Source organism: Schistocerca cancellata, chromosome 11 (assembly GCF_023864275.1).
Source record: "Schistocerca cancellata isolate TAMUIC-IGC-003103 chromosome 11, iqSchCanc2.1, whole genome shotgun sequence".
NCBI classification, from domain to species: domain Eukaryota; kingdom Metazoa; phylum Arthropoda; class Insecta; order Orthoptera; family Acrididae; genus Schistocerca; species Schistocerca cancellata.
In genome coordinates, this window is record NC_064636.1 from 159911165 (window position 1) to 159932699 (window position 21535).

Genomic DNA, 21535 nt, shown 5'->3' on the forward strand with positions numbered 1-21535 from the left:
AACAGCGATCTCAGAAAGGTACCAGTTAGTTGAATGTAGTCAATTACAGTCACTGGAAAAGGAATGGACAAGGTACAGGGACACAGTACTAGAATGTCTTGGAACAGTAGTGTGTAAAAGTAGGATGAAGCAAACAGCTTGGTGGAATGATACAGTCAAGGCAGCCTGTAAAAGGAAAAAGAAGGCATATCAAAAATAGCTACATACCAGAACTCAGGTAGACAGAAAAAGTTATGTTGAAGAAAGAAACAAAGCCAAACAGATAATTGCAGCATCCAAGAAGAAATTGTGGGAAGACTTTGGAAACAGGTTGGAGACTATGGGTCAAGCTGCTGGAAAACCATTCTGGAGTGTAATTAGCAGTCTTCGAAAGGGAGGTAAGAAGGAAATGACAAGTATTTTGGACAGGTCAGGAAAACTGCTGGTGAAACCTATGGATGCCTTGGGCAGATTGAGGGAATATTTTGAAGAGTTGCTCAATGTAGGTGATAATGCGATCAGTAATGTTTCAGATTTCGAGGTAGAATGGGATAGGAATGATGATGGAAATGGGATCACATTTGAGGAAGTGGAAAAAATGGTCAATAGATTGCAGTGCAATAAAGTGGCCGGGGTGGATGAAATTAAGTCAGAACTCATCAAATACAGTGGAATGTCAGGTCTTAAATGGCTACACAGGATAATTGAAATGGCCTGGGAGTCGGGACAGGTTCCATCAGATTGGACAAAAGCAGTAATCACACCAATCTTTAAACATGGAAACAGAAAAGATTGTAACAACTACAGAGGTATCTCTTTAATCAGCGTTGTGGGTAAAATCTTCTCAGGTATTGTTGAAAGGAAAGTGCGAGTATTAGTTGAGGACCAATTGGATGAAAATCAGTGTGGGTTTAGGCCTCTTAGAGGTTGTCAGGACCAGATCTTTAGCTTACGGCAAAAATGGAGAAGTGTTATGAGTGGAATAGGGAATTGTATCTATGCTTTATAGATCTAGAAAAGGCATATGACCGGGTTCCTAGGAGGAAGTTATTGTCTGTTCTACAAGATTATGGAATAGGAGGCAAACTTTTGCGAGCAATTAAAGGTCTTTACATGGATAGTCAGGCAGCAGTTAGAGTTGACGGTAAATATTAAGTTCATGGTTCAGAGTAGTTTCAGGGGTAAGACAAGGCTGCAACCTGTCTCCACTGTTGTTCATATTATTTATGGATCATATGTTGAAAACAATAGACTGGATGGGTGAGATTAAGATATGTGAACACAAAATAAGCAGTCTTGCATATGCGGATGACTTAGTTGTGATGGCAGATTCGATTGAAAGTTTGCAAAGTAATATTTCAGAGCTAGATCAGAAATGTAAGGACTATGGTATGAAGATTAGCATCTCCAAAACGAAAGTAATGTCAGTGGGAAAGAAATATAAATAGGAGGAACAAAGTTAGAACAGGTGGACGGTTTCAAGTACTTAGGATGCATATTCTCACAGTATGGCAACATAGTGAAAGAACTGGAAGCAAGGTGTAGCAAAGCTAATGCAGTGAGCGCTCAGCTACGATCTACTCTCTTCTGCAAGAAGGAAGTCAGTACCAAGACTAAGTTATCTGTGCACCGTTCAATCTTTCGACCAATTTTGTTGTATGGGAGCGAAAGCTGGGTGGATTCAGGTTACCTTATCAACAAGGTTGAGGTTACGGATATGAAAGTAGCTAGGATGATTGCAGGTACTAGTAGATGGGAACAATGGCAGGAAGGTGTCCACAATGAGGGAATCAAAGAAATACTGGGAATGAACTCTATAGATGTAGCAGTCAGGGCGAACAGGCTTAGATGGTGGGGTCATGTTACACGAATGGGAGAAGCAAGGTTACCCAAGAGACTCATGGATTCAGCAGTAGAGGGTAGGAGGAGTCGGGGCAGACTGAGGAGAAGGTACCTGAATTCGGTTAAGAATGAGTTTGAAGTAATAGGTTTAACATCAGAAGAGACACCTATGTTAGCACTGAATAGGGGATCATGGAGGAACTGTATAAGGGGGCTATGCTCCAGACTGAACGCTGAAAGGCATAATCAGTCTTAGATGATGATGATGATGATGATGATGATGATGATGATGATGATGATGATGATGATGATGATGATGATGATGATGATGATGATGATGATGAACACTTTATAACTGGCTGCTCTATTTGTTTATCTTCATTTTAATTAGTTCTCTTCCAATGTAAATAGTAAGTAACGTAACATTAGCAATCTGTAAATATCCATCGCATGCAAGTGCATAATGAAATATCTCTGAAAGTGGAAGTCTTTGGCATTGTTATAGATGTAATATCGTCATCTTTGTATGCATACATCCATGTGATGAAACTTCTGTTTAAGTGGTGTGTTACATTATGTGCATATATATTCACAAAAAATGCATTATACAGTTTTCGATGTTGCAAGATGTTAAACAACCTGCAGTGGAACTTAATGGTGCGGTTTCTTCATTGTAAGTAACTGAAACATCTTCCATTCAATAATAATTTGTTTACATCACTTAAAATCGGCGTGAGGCACAATTAAGATTAAAAATACACTCACATCTTGTTTTGGTTGTAGGGCATCACCACCCCAAAGAAGTTTAGTCAGATGGGAAAACAAAACTCAAAATGTAATGTAAAATGTCAACTAGCTGTATGAAGATGGACCTATTGGTTTGAAACTGGTAACGGTGCTATTTAAGTGAATAAATAACTTTATAAAAAGTGGCTTGTTGCTGTAATCTTGTGTAAGAATCAACCTATACTTTGTACACAGTCACGTGCTCAATATGTCAGTTTTTGACAATATTTTTGTTTTGCTTTGACAAAAATGTATTACAGGTTATTTTTGCCACAGGCCCAAGTGTACCCATTCAGCATGAATGTAAAAGAAGAGTTGGAGGACAGTGTGAATAAAGAGGTAATTTTAGAATTTATAGGACTGCATGGAATTAATCATTGCTGAGTGGTGGTGAAAATAATGAGATGGCTATCAGTTGTGTGTGTATTCACTTTAGCAGTCCTGGTTTTACTTTATGGTAAAGATGACAAAACTTACAGTATTATAGTGTGCCTCAGGTTGGAAATGAAGAAACAGGTAAAATATAATATTTTGTTACATTTTACCCCATATGGATTTAAACATTACCTTTGAGCAGGTGGAACAGTTTAGCTTGTGAGTTTGTAGAATTGCTTCTTTACATTATAAGCACATGAGATAGCATTGACAAAGTTATATGATGATTGTTACCATGACTCAAGCTATGATTTCCTGTTTTAATGAGTAGTTTCCTTAATGGTTCTGTGTATGTAAACACCAGCATTGGATGTTTTTATTCACCATGTTATACTGCTGTGAGAGTTACAGAGTCATTGAAGGAATATCTACACAGAGTAGTGCAGAAAAAGCAGGTGATCATAACCTACTGATTAGAGACTAAGATGTCTGTGCATACATTGCAGGTGGTATGGACAGGCAGTCTTGTGAAGTACTTTTGAACAGTTGTCTGAAAGCTGTTGTAAGCTGCTAGTTTAACAGGCCATGCAAAATTGAAATACTTTAGACCTTGTAACAGTGAACAGGCATGTCCTTATAGACGGTATTAGTGCAGAGGGGGGTTAGTGATCATGATGCCAGCAAAGCTACAATGGTAAATGGAGTTAATGGATCTTTAAAGAAGGGTAGGGGAATAGATTTACTGGAAAGACCAGGTAAGTAGTTGATAGCATCCCATTTAGACAGTGAGCGAATGTCATTTACTTCCAATATGATGTACATAGAGGAATATGGGCAAACGTTAAATGGACTGTAAATCACACACTGAATAAGTATGTGGTAACTGGATTGCAGACAGGAAAGATCCACTTTAGTTTAATAACAAAATTTGAAAATGCTGAGGAAGCAGGCTGTTGTACACTCAGTTCAAAAAAAGTATGTACGGTGGTGACAGGCAAGAGTTAATGGAAGTTTGTGTGTTTGTAAAAAGATATATGTGTGAAGCATACAACTACCACCATCATATATGAACAACAGATTTTACAGAGAACAAGACTTTTCTGGTACTACATAAAATCACTGAGTCAAAGACTTCTAGCCAGGCAGTCATTGACCAGTCTGGTGTGGCTTTGGAGGAAAGCAGATGATTATCACCAACCCCTCTCTGTACTGAGTTTTAAAGTATGTGCAAGAGGATCATACAAACATTGTTCTCATTGTCACATAGACTCATGTATTGGGGACGTAGGTATAGGATCCCTGGAGTAGAGAAGCAACTCAAAGAGTTGAAAACAAAATAGTTGCCATGTCCAAACGGAATCACAAATCATTTGTCCTCTGCAGCATTGGTCTCTTAATTAGCTTGCATTTATTGCAAATCTTGTGCCTAGTGCAAAGACCCAGGCAGCTGGGAAAAAGTTCTGGTGGCTTCTGTATATAAGAATGGTAAAAGAATGTACCTGCAAAATTACAGACCAATATCATAACATTTGCTCCAAAGTTCCTGAACATACCATCAGTTCGAATATAATTAATTTCTTTGAGACAGATAAGTTTCTATCCACATATCAGCATGGATTTTGTGCAATACTCACCTTGGTCTTTCAAATTATGTACTGCGAACTATGGATGATGGACAACAGGTTATATTCCACATTTCTACATTTCAGGAAAGCATTTTACACAGTGCCCCCACTGCATACTTTCAATGGAGGTATGAGCATATGTACTAGGTTCCCTGATATGTGAATGGTGCGAAGACCTCTCAGGTAACAGAGGCCAGTACTTTGACCTTAATGGTGACTGTTTCTCAGAGACAAGAGTATAATCAATAGTGCCACAGAGATATTGTATAAGGTCATTCTCATTATATATACATGAAATGGTCTGATGAACAGCATTCTGTCTCTGTTTGCTGATGGCACTGTGTGTGGTAAAGGGTCATCACTGAGTGACTAAGAGGATACAAGCTTACTTGGACAAACTTTTCATTTGGTGTGATGAATGGCAGGTGTAGAAATTTTCAAGTGATTGCAGATGAGTAGGAGAAACAATCCCATAATGTTAGAATACAACATTGGTACTCTACAGATTGATAGTCTGGTCAGTAAAATGTTTAGGCATATCATTGCAAAGTGATGTGAAGTGGAACAAGCACATAAGGATGGTGGCAGGATGCGGAATGATCAACTTTTTTGTATTGGGAAAACAGTGGTTCATCTGTACAGGACACTACGTATAGAACACCACAGAAATGCCTAGTAGTAGTAGTAGTAGTAGGAGCAGCAGCAGCAGCACAAGGTGCCATCCACCATGCACAATTTGGTGACTTGCAGAGTTTTTATGTAGATGTAGATGCACAGCAACCAGAAAGAAGCAAATCAAGCTGCAGATTCCATGTGGAATGCATTTTCATGCTTTTTAAGTTTGGAAAGCCCCTTTCTAAGGCTAATAAGTTGTTAACTGGAGTGTGTGACAGAGCTGAGCATCAGTCGCCTCCTTTTGTCATGAAGGGAATACATGACAGAAAAGTAAACATGAAATTAAACTAGAGGTAAAGCTGTCATCAGCCTGGAGGTTTTAAACGCTGGAGTTCTCTACTACACACAGTCCTGACAACTGTATGCTGTTACTTCTTTCCACTTCTGAACTGATTTACCCAACCAGTTACAAAGTACATGCAGTTCACAGATCTAGGAACTTTGGATTTGTAGTGTCACAATTACCCATTGAGCCACCAAATTCTAGAAAAGGGCAGAAGCATTTAGCAATATAGTCGAGAGTTATTCTCTTTAGGCGATAACAGCTTTGGGGACATAATAAAAAAAAGAAACTAGAATAAATAGTTACATAATCTTAGATTCCATATAGAATGCACACCAAAAGTAGATGCTGAACACAGGGGAGGTCAAGTGATCATAAAGTGTAGTTAGCAGATTCAACTACACAAAAAACTGTGTTGAACTGCCCCCTCTCCGCCATATGAATTGTTCATTTATGAAACAGTGGTTTGTCACAGGTATAGAAAAAGTTTGTAAGAAAAGTCACAGGAAATATGTGAAAAATTACATACATACCTAGTTGGTGTAAAAATCCTCTTAAATGATCGTGTGATTCCGTATGATGGCTCTTGAAAAAAATCAGTTAATCTGCGAGAATGGAAAAGGATCCTATAATTACTGGTCATGTGAGACTGTTTAGTCTGCTTCGCCACAGTGCTGCCACAATGTAGTCAGCCTGTAAAATGAGGCCATAGTTCTGAAGTAGTATTTGTGGGAAAGCTAGCTAAGTTGATGTGCCTTTGTGTGATTCAGCACTTCTGCTGTGCAGTTAGTTGTTACCTTATGCCTTAAATTACATGCAAGCAGTAAGATACATTAGAACTGAATGGTACAAATAGATAGGTGTGATGTACATGCCATTACCACATATAAACTATACAAATGCCTTTTCTTGTGATGTCACAGTCATAGCTAACACACACAACCTATGGAATGAAAATGAATGTTTCCATAACTGCCTACCTATTTGTTGCAAAAAGTATTTTAAGTATAGTTATATATTGGCAATATAAAAATATTATTGAATCTGAGAATCCTACTTTCACTAGTGTTTGAGGGGTTACCACCAATAGCGTGTGCTTTCATTTATAGCACAAATTTTATCCATGTTCATTTTTTTCCTTCCTCTCCCCTCCACTCTTCTGGTACTCCAATCTCAGTGGGAACTCCCCTCTCTCTTCAGTGTACATTCCTTGCCTTGCTAAATATTTCAAGGGTTTCTACTTCAGGATTCAGCCGGCTGTCTGTTCCAACAGTATTTTCATCATGACAACTTTCCTGGAGGGCATTAAATTCAGGAACTACAAATACATAAAGAATTTACTGTTAACATTTTGATGGTAGAATGGTCTTTACTTTGTATGCAGTCTGATTTCTGTATCTCTGCACTGACTAGCATGCACTCATCAGAGGACCCCAAACTACTGCCTAGCCTAAAAAAAAGCTTGCTTTGTGTAGTGCAACTCTGACCCATCAAGTATTCATACAATTCTCCACCTCATATGCCCAGCAGTCTGCAGTCTGGACAGTCAAGGAATTGATGAAGCCTTTGGTTGAGACCCTCCACTCACTCCAAATCAAAGGACCCGAATCAATTCTGGGAATGCTGATACAAGCAGTGTGTGCTGCATGCACTCCATGTGTGCCTCAGGGGCTCTTCACCATTTGTGCTACCTGTCCATATAAACTGAAGATAAACTCAGAACCAAAATGTTGGGCATCATTGGTGCCAACATGAGCCACAACTTGCAGACAGTTGCACACTGCATATTTGATAGCCACAGGCAGAACATTCTCCACATCTCAGATGAGGATCCCTGGCAGACATATCCAGTACACATAGGATGCATTTCCAGTCCTGGATGCCATTTCCCTAAGGAGCTCCATAATGCATTTAACATTGGAGCTTCTGATTAACTAGCAAACCCCACTCCACTTGTGGCTGTTTAGACCCTGATCAGTGAACACCTGCCAGTCCACTCACAGGGGGAATGGGTGAGGCCAGCCTCCACATTCACTCCCTGCCTCAAACAGCACTAACAGTTACCACCCATCCCTCACCATTTGATGATGGGAACTCACACACATTAGGTACACTACAAGGTGTCTTGACAGCAGAGCCGATGGGCAAAATAGGTGGCACCTTAGGCATCCCATGTGACGAGCCAGATTTTCGGCCACAACTACTACAATAGGAAGCAGCCTGAATGCTGCTGAACATGGCAAAAAGCATCTTCAGCTGTTCGTGAACTGAGGCCAGCTTCTCCATATGCATACGGCATGCACATGATATCCATTCCAGTACTACTATTCAATAATTGATTATAAAACACACAGAGAAAGCAATATATAACTTGTTACTGTTCTCATGTTTCACCAGTGGAGGCTAATGCATTACTGTGCTGTGTAGTTGTTCATTCAAAAGAACTGAGAGCTGTGCAACAGACTGCAAATACACTTTAAAGTTACTAAAATATGGGATTGCACTTCTTGACTACAAAGGCGTGGAAGGAATGTAATCATAAAATAGAGGGGGAGGGGAGCACTACATTTTAACTTGATTCTGAAACAACCCCAATTAAATTACGGTATTGTTGGCAGCCGAATAATGTACCAAATTAATCTTTGTTTTAAGTAATGGTAACCCAGTGCATACATGCTAATTGGTTTTGACTGCTATGGGTGTTGTTTCAGCCAGAATTTGGCTGCTCAGTAATGCTACATTCAAGGAGCAGATGCTTTTGACTAAACTGGGTCATGAAAGTTAGCTCTAAGTAAAGTTACATGTTTTTCGTTAAACATTAATGGAAGGAGTCACTATCACTGCAAAATAAATTTTTATTCATATCTAATATCAACAAGTCAAAGATGCATGTCTAATATTTTGGACATGTGCAAGAGCATAGATAGTATTTTGATTCTGCAGCCACAGTGACTCGGGGGACAAACAAAGTAGAGCATTAGTTGTCTGTGGGCATTAATTTAGATCAATGGAGAGGGTTGAAAATTTGTGCTGGACCAGGATTTGAACCTGAGTCTCATGCTGACTAGTCAACGCACTGACGACTATGCCATCTGCTCACAGTGGTTCACATCTGCATGCTTCCTGTGAGAACCAATTCTCAACTTATTTGCACACCACTAATGAAGTGCTCATGCTCATGATCCTCATTACACATGGTCTCTCACTGGTTCCTGTAAGAGTTAGTGTGGTGTTCATCTACATTGAAAGGATCATTGTCTGACATTACCTTAATTATATATGTGGGGTCAGTTTTTTCAGACATTTAGATGTATCGTCATATCCTGTTCCAACTATCAGAACATGTTTTCCTTACTACAATCCTTTGGGCAGTGTTGTGGACATGAATGTGTAATATCGGAATTCCATATTTATGATCATTTCTTGGTAAAAACAGTTGTCACAATATGGTATAATTTTGCTTGCTGGGGTCAACCCACAACAATTGGGACAAACATTCAGCCAGTGCAATATTCCTCCTCTCACTGTGTCATTATGGTCAACACTCACTCATTGTGCAGTTGCGTCACTGCATCTGAAAGCAGCAACAATGCATACCAGGAGCATTGAGTGATTGACTACTGATACCTGGTATCTTCTACTGGTGTGAATAAAATATGCTTTTCTTTCAGTAGGTAATTCTGCATCCCATACAGTTCTCTGCTGTTGTTACATACTGCAGTTCAAAGCTCTGTGACAAGCAGTTGTTGGCCATTCAAAACAAACAAAAGACGACTGTTTAATAGACTGCACAAATCTACACATTACAGTTTTTGTAAACATGAGATGACACCTCCGAAACGTACTCATTGCTGCTACTTAAGGACCCTATCATGTTCCACAGAATATGTAGTAGAGATCACAAAAGTAATAAAAGGTCTGATGTGAGCCTTAAACTCTCCTCCAAATTAGCTGATAGTTAATCTGCAGCTTGACTCTACAAATTAAAAGATGTTCTTTTGGCTCACTAAGAAATGTTCATTGCCTCTTCAGCCAACAGCCAAAAAGTGAGCCTAGGATGTCCTCTGAGCCCAACCAACAGATTTCGTTGTTGCAAACAAGCTACAGTTTGGAGCTGGCCAATAGAACTTACACCAGATCTCATATGAGACAGTGGCAGATACATAAAAACCTGAAGGTGGGGGCACTAAAGATATCTTGAGCTACCTTTACTTTTACTGTGATTATTTTTTATTAAGTCACATGGAAAGTTTAAGAAGGTTTCATTCGAACAGATTGTACACATATAGAAGCAATGCCATGTTATGATATAAAGAAGATATAATTGTGGTTGCGTTCCTAAAATGATGAATTCTGTGCACCTATTCTTCCTGGAAAATTGGTTAATTACATTATCAGTAGGACAATCACTGTCAGGGTGAGTGCCCAACAGAGCTAAGCCATTAAGTCAATTCTCCTTCAGTCGAGCTCTGCCATGTCTTTGTACTCTAAAAAGTCGAAAAACTTCTTTCTACAGTAGCAACAGATGCAGGTAGACAGGCAAATATTTTGTACAGCATGTGCAAAGTAGGATAGTCAGACCTAGGACAGAGAGACAATGCTTACATAACAGAATCACAATCATTAAGGGCATTTATGCTCGTTTGCTTGTATTGAAGGATCTGTCCCATTAGTCTCTTTTTTAATCACAGGGTGTGATTCTTCTTCAAATAACAGTAGTTCAGTTAAGCTCTGATTCAGTTTCTGCACCAGATCATTACCATCATGTTTTAGTACTTGTTTACACAAAAGTATGTTGAATTTTAAATGATAAGTATTTTCTTCAGCAAAACATTCTCTCGTGCCAGTTGTAACATTATCCAGTGTTGGAATAAAAAGTTTTTTTTTTCCTTCCTAGTATGTCATAGCATCGTCATTATGATAGCAGTTTCCCCTGTGTCTTTGTTTGCCTGTAAGACAAGGAACACTTACCTCCACGTCTAACTCTTCCATAACTGCCTTTGCCTCTTTAACAATACAACCAAAGTGGCTATCAGCATTAGCTCTCATGCCATCATACACCTTGAACGTTGAATCTAATTTTGCTTCCGCCATTGTGATGTCCAAGATAGACTTGTAAGATTTTGCTGACAGAATGTTATGCACATAATGTCACTCAGTGTATACAGACTGATAAGAAACTCACAATTACAGAGAGCTGAAGGGAAAATATTGGTTTTGGCAGCTGTTGTTCTATCCCAGCAACACTGTATTTATTGAAGAACTTTGCAAACTGTTTGGAGATCAGCTGCGAATTGAATAACAGCATCATGTCACTCAACCCATCTCGTTTGACAATGTGACTGGAGCGAGTGTTGTAGGTGACTCCTCAAGGTTGCAAACCACTTGCTAGACACTGTAAAGAACAATACTACTTTTTCAATAGTACCAAGTGAGTTTCTCATACTTGTAACTCACCAACTGCGACTTTGACATGGTGCTACTTGCATGTTGACAGCTTTCTTTTTTATTGTAGCCACAGTTCCTTTCAATTCTGACATATTAACTGAGCAACCATCACACAGTTCTCCAGGGACAGAGAAAGGCTTTCCATTGTCCTTAGAATCGTAGTACCTAATAATTCGCCAGTAACAATACTCTCTTTATCTGGACACTCTTGAGGTTCATCATCAATATTGCCATTACAATCCTTGTCTTTATTGATGTCAATGAAACTAAGAAATCTTTCATGTAATTTGCCATCACCATCAACATATCGTGCAGCTAAACTCAGTTGGGCGATGTGCGTTCTGTCGGTAGTCTCATCAAAGATTATGCTGTAATAACAAGAATCTTTGATTTCCTCCAGTATTCTCGATAACATCACTGTTTCACAGCATGAAATAAGTTCGTTACACATCGTTTTACGTATGTAAGTGACATTTGCTTTAGGGGTTTCAATGAGATGTTTTAGTTGCAAGTCTCCAGTGTAAATTCTAAGTCTTAGGAGAGCTCTAAAGTTTCCCATGTCACTCAGTATACTTTCACGATCATTATTGTTTTTTAATGGACTCCCATCATCTGTATGCCCCTGCAGGGGAATATTTTGCTTTCCATGAAATAAGATTCTTTTTATTATAGATACAAGACGGTCTCTGTTTTCCCAAATTGTTTCCATTCTCTGTCTTGACAATTGATTTAAGACTTCAAGATTGTGTCCCTCATGTTGCCAAAAATAAGTTTGCTCCTGTTGAAACTTCCATGTGGTACTTGAGCTGAGAGTGAGTCTCAAGGTCACCATCTGTACCAAGTTTGGCAAACTTTCTTAGTGGTTCAATCACGTTTCTTGGCGATAATGGATTTCTTTCCTTCAGCCATTTTATTATTCACAAAAATTGAACAGTTAATGGAAATAAGTCCCTTTCTAACTTCTGAGAACACCAGCTGTGGATACCGTTCAAAATGATTATCATGCGCTTGTCCATGTTCAACCCGACTTCTCTTGTTGTGCTCAGAAGTAGGAAAGACATAACCTTTTCCAGGTTTCCTTGGGGCTGTGAGAAGCTTGTGTTTTATATCAGCACTAATATTTCCTGATGCTAATATATCCAAATAATTGCCAATATCCGTAGGATTAAAGGAATCAGTCGATGAACTTTGTTGTGGAAGTTTCGATGAAGTGCTGGGCTCTGCCTTTACATCTGGTGGTATTTTTGTGGCTGAATGGTGACCAGAATCATTAGATGTTTCTACCTTTTCCTTTATTACATACCAATCCATTTTATTATATTGTTATGATGCAGGTAAATTAGATGCCAATTATTCTCAAATAAACACTTTATTCACACTGAAAAATGCAACACTGGTACACTTAGCACTAAAACACTCATCTACACTCTCCATATTTCTAATACCACTAAGCACAATACTGACTAAAGTCCGTGGTAATAGCCAATAATGCAGTTGTTCACTTTTTATCACTTTCAAGATATCGTGAAGCTTGTAGCTTTCAAGCTGACTACCTGGCAGCAACTCTGGTTCTCATATATTTGTGGTTCAGATGTTTTGAGAATATTTGCTGCCAGAATGTCAAATGTACTTTTGGCCACTTGTAGGTCACACTGACAATGCCCCCCCTCCCCTCCCCTGCCAAGCTAAGTTTTCAAGAGATGCTTGTCTAAGTCACATGGCAGTGGCAGCTACAGCAGGGTTAAGATGAATGACAAAATTAGTAAATGAGGGCAAGGCACTCACATTCCCACAAACAAGAAGCAGCTTACAATATTTATTTCCACACAGAGAGAGACACAGTAAAACGAAATTATTAACACAAATATATTTATGCACCTGCTAATATTGCTACTGCAGAAGTGCTGTATATGTTCTGCACACATTGTACCACTCAGTTAGCTTTTTTACAGCAAATGCTATGGATCTCTCAGCTGAGTGGCCCAAAAAATAGTTTTTATGCCACAGCTTTTGTAGGGATAAATTTGTGATGCAGATGGAGAGCATGCTTCAGGTAGGAGATTTGAGAAAAATCATGGAAGAACAAATATGGATGTAACAAGAGGGCAGTTGCTGTAAACTTAACTTTGGTGGCATGCATAGATGTTCACTGACAACTATAATTGTACAAAGAGTGTGGTTGCATCATTACACCATTTGACTAGGAAAAGTGGTGGAGAGTAAACCAGCTGTGAGTTTGTACTCTACTGCACATAAAACAAGTGTTCACTGGCTCTTTACATCAAAAGCCATTGGTTGTGCCTGTTCATCACCGCGGAAAATTTTTCTCTAATTTTGGGTTCCTGGGACAATGGCCATGGGTGCGCTGATGGCCTATATGTGAGTTGTTTTCTGTGACTTCTGAAGAATTGCTAGTGGTGCAAGCAAAACGATTACGTTTGTTTTTATTTGTACAGGTTTAGGTCAAATTCACAATTACATTCAATTGTGAAATAATTAAATTTGTAACTTACTGAGCATCCATAATTCACATCACTACTGTAATAGTGACACTGGAGAGTAGCAGAAAGTTGTTAAGATATCTTATATGTTTTATACTTTGTACAATAATGATATGGCATTGTTTTTCCGAATGAAGGAACCTTTATTTAAGAAAAACTAGTGGACTTCTTAGCTTCACCTGGGTATTCATTTACTCCAATTCTAACCTCAAAATGGTTCAAATGGCTCTGAGCACTATGGGACTTAACTTCTGAGGCCATCAGTCCACAAGGATGTAGAACTACTAAAAACCTAACTAACCTAAGGACATTACACACATCCATGCCTGAGGCAGAATTCGAACCTGTGACCGTAGCAGTCGTGTGGTTCCAGACTGTACTGCCTAGAACTGCTCAGCCACTCCGGCCGGCAATTCTAACCTCATTGACCTCCATTACCTTTTGTAGGCGCCCCGGTGGTCCCGGTCGCCTACGGTGGACTGGATGACCGAGTGGTGACCTCTCCAGTTGTCAGGATGCTAGGATATTACTGTAGAGGTGTCAGAAACACAAAAGAAACATTATTAATTCACAACACCTTTATTCCTGCCAAGTACAATGTGGCTTGGTGATGTCAACGACCTTCCCGAGTCCTCGCTGACTCGTAGCGATGACATCAGCTCCGGGCCACACAGTCTTGTTAGCGCAGTGCCGTGTACTGTAATGGACTGGAGGAATGCCCTTACTTCAGCCACGTGTGGCTGGCGGCGCCTGGCTGGACGGCCGGCTCGGCTGCAGACAGCAAACTGCTGCACGTGGAGGCTCTGGGTTGGAGTCCCGGCACTGTCGGCACGAGAGGCATTCTCATAGTGTGGAGTGTATTCTATCCAACGCTGTCTTCTTCCCTGCTCCTCCTGGTGGCTCGCTCACGGTGGACGGGTGGAACGGGCTGCAGTCCCTCAGTGTCGTCGGCTCACCCGGTTGTGACGGCGGATGCACAAGGCCTAGGCCCCACACGATATCGACGACAGCTCACTGATGTGGTCAGCATTGGTGGCGAAAGAGTCTGCCATGATGTCTGCTAATCCTGGGTTGACGATTGACAGTGGCAGCAGAGAGGACCAGAGCTGGTACTGTCCCCTCACGTCTGCTGCTGGATGGGCAGCCCTTACTGCAACATCTCCTTAATAAAACATGACGATCACTGAGCAGCAACCCAGTACACATCTAACTGCAAGTCTAACTGCGAGTGTGAGTGCCTTGTTGCTATCAAAGCTGGAGTATTTAAAGGAAGCACGAGCGACGTCCTGACGTCATGCTCGTTTGTAATGAACACATTCGTTCCACCTATACTGCTGATTCATCTGTCGCACTTGCCCCTTAGGTGTTCTTGCGACAGAGTTACGCGTTGTTACAGCAGACTTACGTGAAGTTGTGAAATGCAGTACAGCTGACACTATACCTCTGTCTTGCACTCTACGAAAGTCTCCGTCTAACACAAACCCACATGCTAAGCAATTCTCTCTTGCCTGTTGTATGTAACCAGGCCATTGCCCCTGTGTGATGACACATTCCAATATATGTGCAATCCTCTTAGTTCTTGGCTAACCTATTGCCTCTGGCTCTCGGCATAGGCAATGAAACTTTGACAATAATCCGCGTTTCCAACTCTTTACTATTCCGCGACACGACACTTTCACTCCATTCTCTGTCCATGTCCTCTCCCCTCCCCTCCCCAAGGGCCATTTAGGGTGATGCATTGACTGAAAAGGTCAAGGTGATGGTAGACTGATGCAATGTGAAATTGTAGGTCTCCCCCCCATGTGGTGCTTAGTGTCTCGAATCTTTAGGCATGTCTCTGCTTTGCAGCACTAACTTCATCTATAGAGATTGTGGATGAGTATCTCTTGCAAATGTCCTGTGTCTCTGCCTCCATGTGTGTCCACTGTGTAAAGCACCATACTCCATGCTCACCAGATTACACTGTTTTCTAGAGAGTGAAGAAGATAAGACTCAGGACAAACCTACTGAAAAAGAGGCCAAAAGGAAGTGCAAGCAATTGTCCCCAGCATGTACACAATGTCATATGCTACAGCTACAAAGACATTTCCCCTTTGCCTATGGTACCCCTGCTTATTACTCTTTCTGTAGTGGACCCACTTAACCATCCCTGCTCCCCTGATGGTTTGGGGGCTCTCCTTGTGCTGCTTTCTCCACACATGCTTTGGGATCAATAGCTTCCCATCCACCAGGGACATTTGTCCCCACCTCCCAGCCTGAGACAATAAGCTTCTTCTGGCTTCTCTTGCCAGGAAGGGGTCCTTGGTGACACTTCCTTCCCTGGGTTGCACTGGTCTAACACTGGACACCAGCAAGTGGCTGAAGGAGCCACTGGCTGTTGGTTGCACTGCTTTATGGTCATCATATTTCCATGAAACTGATTCAGAGAAGCCCTCGGTATCATCAAAATCCTCTAAGCAGAGGAAAGACAAGGAAAGTGCTTCAAGGAGGAGGACCTTCCAGTAGACTCCCACACTGGCAGATCTCACCTGTGGTCAGTACAGAGAATCAAGCAACAACCCCTGAGGCCCCAGTTCTCACACACAGTGGAACTTGGAATGAAGTTTGCACATATGTTCTGGATACACGTCCAGTAAACTTCAGCCCCTTGATACACCTTTGGAGGCTGTGCCTGCTCGGGTAAGTGCATTTCAGCATAGAACTGTCTGAAGTGTTTACCTCCCTCTTGATGATAAAGCATCTCCAGCCATATTGTTTGCATTGGTTTCTCAGCCCCCCCCCCCCCCCCCATCTTCCCTAATCTTCGACAATTTCAGTACACTTTGAGTTTTAACCATGATCACTGGCCATCGTAAGGACCTCGAAAACTTATTGGCACAACTTTAAACTTTGCGTCCTAAATATTGATACAGCCACACACTTCAGCATGGCACACAGAGTTTTATCGGCAATTAACCTTTTCATTTTCAGCCCTTGACTTCTCCCATCCATCCAATGGGGAGGTCATGATGACCTGTGTGGTAGTGACCATTCCACAATCTTCCTGTTCCTACCTCAGCATCACTACCCTGGATGCATGCCCAGATGGCCTCTCAACATTGCTGATGGGAGTGCTTTTGCCTTTGCTGCTGGCCTTTTCCCCCCACCACATGGAGGCATCAAAAAGGCAGTCCAGAATATAATTACAGCAATTCCTTTGGCAGCTGATTTAGCAATCCCCTGTTTCTCGGGCCTGCTCTGACAAGAGCGTATCTTGGTGGTCATCAGAGATTGCAGAGGCCATTAGCAATAGTATGCAGGTTCTCCAGCACAGTAAGTGGCACTGATAAATGGAGCATCTTATTTACTTTAAGTGGCTTCAAGCCTGCGTCTGTTACCTGATGAAATGATGTAAACAAGAACGCTGGGAGCAGCGTGTTTCAACCATCGGACCACAATCTCTGATATGAAACTTCCTGGCAGATTAAAACTGTGTGCAGGACCGATACTCCAACTCGGGACCTTTGCCTTCCGCAGGCAAGTGCTCTACCATCTGAGCTACCCAAGCATGACTCACACCCCGTCCTCACAGCTTTACTTCAGCCAGTAACTCATCTCCTGTCATCTTCATATCAACGCACACTCTGCTGCAGAGTGCAAATCTCATTCTGGTCACATACCTCTCCTTCACAGGTTTGACCTAAGATGAGACGTATATACAGACACTAGTAGGTGTATCTGCTATTGCCTTGAAATTGCAATTTCTTCACTGACCCAGACACCATTGCTTAACATTTTGCTCTGCATATGCTAGAGTCTCAGCACCTGAGAATTATGAACCTGACTTTCATCTTCTCAAGCAATGGGTGAAGCAAAAGCAATTATCTTTTGCTACATGCCACCTAGAGCTGTATAAAGCTCCATTCATTGAGTGGGAATTCATCAGTGTCCTAGCCCTCTGCCCTGATACAGTCCCAGAGCCAGGTCACATCCACAACCAAATGATCAAGCACCTATCAGTGGATTGTCAGCATCATATTCTTGTGATCTGCAACTGGATCTGGACCAAGTGCCCGTTTGCATTGCAACAATTAAAAAGCATCATTGTCACAGTGCTGAAACTGGGTAAGCACCTCTAGAGATGGGCAGTTATCACCCATTTAGTTTCACCAATGTTCTCCGGAATTACTTGAATGCTCAGTGAGCTGGCAGCTGTGTGGCTCCTTGAGTCTCAGAATCTTTTAACTGCATCCCAGTGTGATTTTCGCCAGGGCTGTTCCACTACTGATGATCGGGTTTGCCTGCAGTCTGCCAATCAGCTTTTGCCCAATGCCAATGCTAATGCTTCATTGCCTCCTTTGACGTTGAAAAGCTGTATGCCACCAGGAAGTGACACCATATCCTTGCTGCCTTACACGAGTAGGGTCTGTGGGATGCATTCCCAATTTTTATCTAGAATATCCTGTCACAGTGTGTGTTCTGGGTTCTAGTTGGTGCCTACCTCAACACTTCTCACATCCAAGAGAATGGAGTCCTGCAGAGCACTGTACTGAGTGTCCTTGTCTTTCTACAAGCCATCAATGGTCACCTCAAACTGTGAGGTCATCAGTATCACCATCCTTGTATGCTGACTATTTCTGCCTCTTACTATTGCTTCTCTAGTGTGGGTGTCGCTGAATGTAGACATCAAGGCACCATATGAAAGATGCTGTCATGAGCACTCACCCATGGATTTTGGTTTTCAGCTGCCAAGACCCATGTCATGGTTTTCTGTCAATGTTGTGCGGTTCATCCACAACCAGAACTTTATCTTCATGACAAACTATACAACGTGACAGGAACTTAATGCTTTTTAGGACTGGTCTTTGTTTCTTAGTTGACATGAATTCCCAGTATTTTGCAGTGTAATTGAAAGTGTTTGCTGCACCTCAGTACTCTTTGTGACACAACACCAGCAGGGGTGCATAGTGCACTACCCTTCTGCAGCTACCCTGTCTTGGTTATGGGAGTCTAGCATATGGTTTGGCATCATCCTCAGCATTGTGTATACAGGATATGGTGAACCACTGTGGGGATTGATTTTAAACAAGAGCCTTTTGAACTAGTCCTGTGGACAGATTACTCATGGAGGCTGGGGTCCACTCACTGTGTATTAGATGCCAACAACAGCTTCTCAGTTATGCTACCTATGTTTGCAACTCTCCTAAGCTTCCGAACTATCATACCCTCTTTCCAAACATGCTACAATGCTGGCGGGGATCAAGGATTTTGATCAGAGTCCTCACCCAGTCCCTCCCCTCTGAACTCCAGTTAATTCTTCCTCCACCTCTCCTCTGGGCCCACTCACATACTCCTCTCTGGGGAACCCCTTGGTCACAGCTTGGTCTTGACCCACCATGAGGTCTGAAACACACAGTCCCTCGTGAGGCCATCTGCCACCAATTTTTTTCCATCCTTGGTACATCCTGTAGTTCAGCAGTAGTCTATACTGATTGCTCCATGGTTGCTGATCACATGGGCTTTGCTTACACTTTTACAGGTCATACTGAACTGCCTTCCTTGCTGGAAGCTGTAGTGTTGGTAGCCATCTTTTGTGCTCCTGAGCATATCCTTTCCTACACTGGTGGGTCCTTAATCTGCAGCAACCTCTTGACCAGTTTGAAAGCTTTCAACCAGTGTTACCCTCAGCATCCCTCAGTAATTGCTAACCAGTATGCCCTTCAGAAATGTGGATGCTCAGTGACAATTGTTTGGACTGTGGGTCATGTTGGGATGCCTGGGAATGAACTTTTTGATAACTTGTCCAAATGAGCTACCAGTAAACTGGCTCCAGTAATTAGTATTCTGGAAACAGACCTCTGACTGATTTTATACCATTAAGTTTTAGGAACCTGAAATAAGGAATGGATCACTGTGACTTCAGACAACCAGTGATATGGAGACTACGAGCCTATGGAGATCCTCCATGCATGCCTCTCACAAGCATTCTACCATCCTTCGCCAGCTCCACATCAGCCATATCTGGTTGACTCAGTCATCTCCTCCAGTGCCACCCCACTGTAGTCCTTTCCATTCAACAGTGGTCTACATTTTGCTGTACTGCCCAACCTAACCACCCTGTGGTGGAATCTCCCTGACATGCTACCCCTGGGGTCAGGAGATGGTGCCTCAATGGCAGACATAGTTTAACATTTAATTCATGAGGAGGGCGTTTACCACTCTCTTTAAGGGAGGACAACTTAACCTTATCAGCCCATTGAAGGGGTTAGCAGAACACTCTGTTGCCGCCTCTGCCCAGACCAGGCTGCAGCTGTCTGGGCTTGGTGGTCAAGCCCTGTTCTCACCCTACCTGCCCTTGTACTCTTCTTCCTTTCTCTCACATGGTGTGTTAGATGAATTAATCTTTTGTCTCTCTCTTGCCTTGTCTGTGTTGCTAGTCTTTCCGAGGGAGTTACTGAGAGGAGTACCTCTAGTAAGTGGTGGGGACTGGGGGATGTATGTCCCCTCATTGCATTCTGCTCTCCAGTTGCTTCTGGCTGCTCCCTAAATGGGGCACCTTGCCTGTCTTTCGTCCTCTGTCTCCCTTTTTCGTTTTTGTCCCTTATATCAGTTTCATTGACCTCATAAATATTGAAGTTTTCTTGCTCTTGATTGTGTGTGGTAGGCTCTCTTAACTGTCTTGTAGACCTGTGTGCCTGTTTGAGGAGGAAGCAATGGATGACCTAGTAGTTTGGTGCCTGTAATCATTCAATCAGCCAACCACCTCTGTCCATCTGCTACCCTCTCTCCGTCTATCTGTTCCTGCTACCTCCCTGTCTGTTGTTCTTCCCTTCTTCTTGCCACATCATCATTCCCACCTCCATAGGAGGTTGCTGGTTCTTCCTGTCTTAGTATTTGAGTCTACATAGTAAGTAATATGTGTACCTTGGTTGGTTGATGTCGAACCTGTGGTTTAGGTGGTGGTGCGACACATCCACTTTCATAATATGTATGGTTACTGTCTATGCTGGTTGCTGCTTCTTATGTAAGAAAAAATATTGAATGATACTTTAGGGCCAATCACTTACTTTTGTGTTTGCCTTCAAGAATAAATAAAGCTTTGGTTTCAAATATTTGAATTCTGGCATGACATTTTCTAGCTGCCAATTTGTAATTGATGAATATATGTGATTATTAAAGTTATGGCCATGACAGCTTCTACACGATATGTTTGTAAGTTTCCTTCTCCCTCTCCCCATTTCCCTCTCTCCCCCACCCCATTTCCCTCTCTCCGCCCGACACCTCCCCGTCTCCCTCTCTCTCCGCCCGACACCTCCCCGTCTCCCTCTCTCTCCGCCCGACACCTCCCCGTCTCCCTCTCTCTCCGCCCGACACCTCCCCGTCTCCCTCTCTCTCCGCCCGACACCTCCCCGTCTCCCTCTCTCTCCGCCCGACACCTCCCCGTCTCCCTCTCTCTCCGCCCGACACCTCCCCGTCTCCCTCTCTCTCCGCCCGACACCTCCCCATCTCCCTCCCTCTCTCTCCGCCCGACACCTCCCCGTCTCCCTCCCTCTCTCTCCGCCCGACACCTCCCCGTCTCCCTCCCTCTCTCTCCGCCCGACACCTCCCCGTCTCCCTCCCTCTCTCTCCGCCCGACACCTCCCCGTCTCCCTCCCTCTCTCTCCGCCCGACACCTCCCCGTCTCCCTCCCTCTCTCTCTGCCCGACACCTCCCCGTCTCCCTCCCTCTCTCTCCGCCCGACACCTCCCCGTCTCCCTCCCTCTCTCTCCGCCCGACACCTCCCCGTCTCCCTCCCTCTCTCTCCGCCCGACACCTCCCCGTCTCCCTCCCTCTCTCTCCGCCCGACACCTCCCCGTCTACCTCCCTCTCTCTCCGCCCGACACCTCCCCGTCTACCTCCCTCTCTCTCCGCCCGACACCTCCCCGTCTACCTCCCTCTCTCTCCGCCCGACACCTCCCCGTCTCCCTCCCTCTCTCTCCGCCCGACACCTCCCCGTCTCCCTCCCTCTCTCTCTCCGCCCGACACCTCCCCGTCTCCCTCCC

General features: G+C 42.8%; 1 protein-coding gene across 6 annotated transcripts in view; it reads left to right on the forward strand.

Moving 5' to 3' along the window:
- LOC126108844 (zinc finger protein 107-like) overlaps positions 1-21535 on the forward strand; it is a 129255-nt gene that overhangs the window by 22869 nt on the left and 84851 nt on the right. For 3 of the 6 annotated variants that reach the window (XM_049914206.1, XM_049914211.1, XM_049914207.1), the window contains exon 3: positions 2884-2946. The exons of 1 other annotated variant lie outside the window; for it this stretch is intronic. In XM_049914206.1, the coding sequence (XP_049770163.1) occupies positions 2884-2946 (63 nt within the window). Of the gene's footprint in view, positions 1-2867; positions 2947-21535 lie in introns of all 6 variants that reach the window. 2 more of the 6 variants (XM_049914208.1, XM_049914209.1) reach the window with 1 other exon arrangement.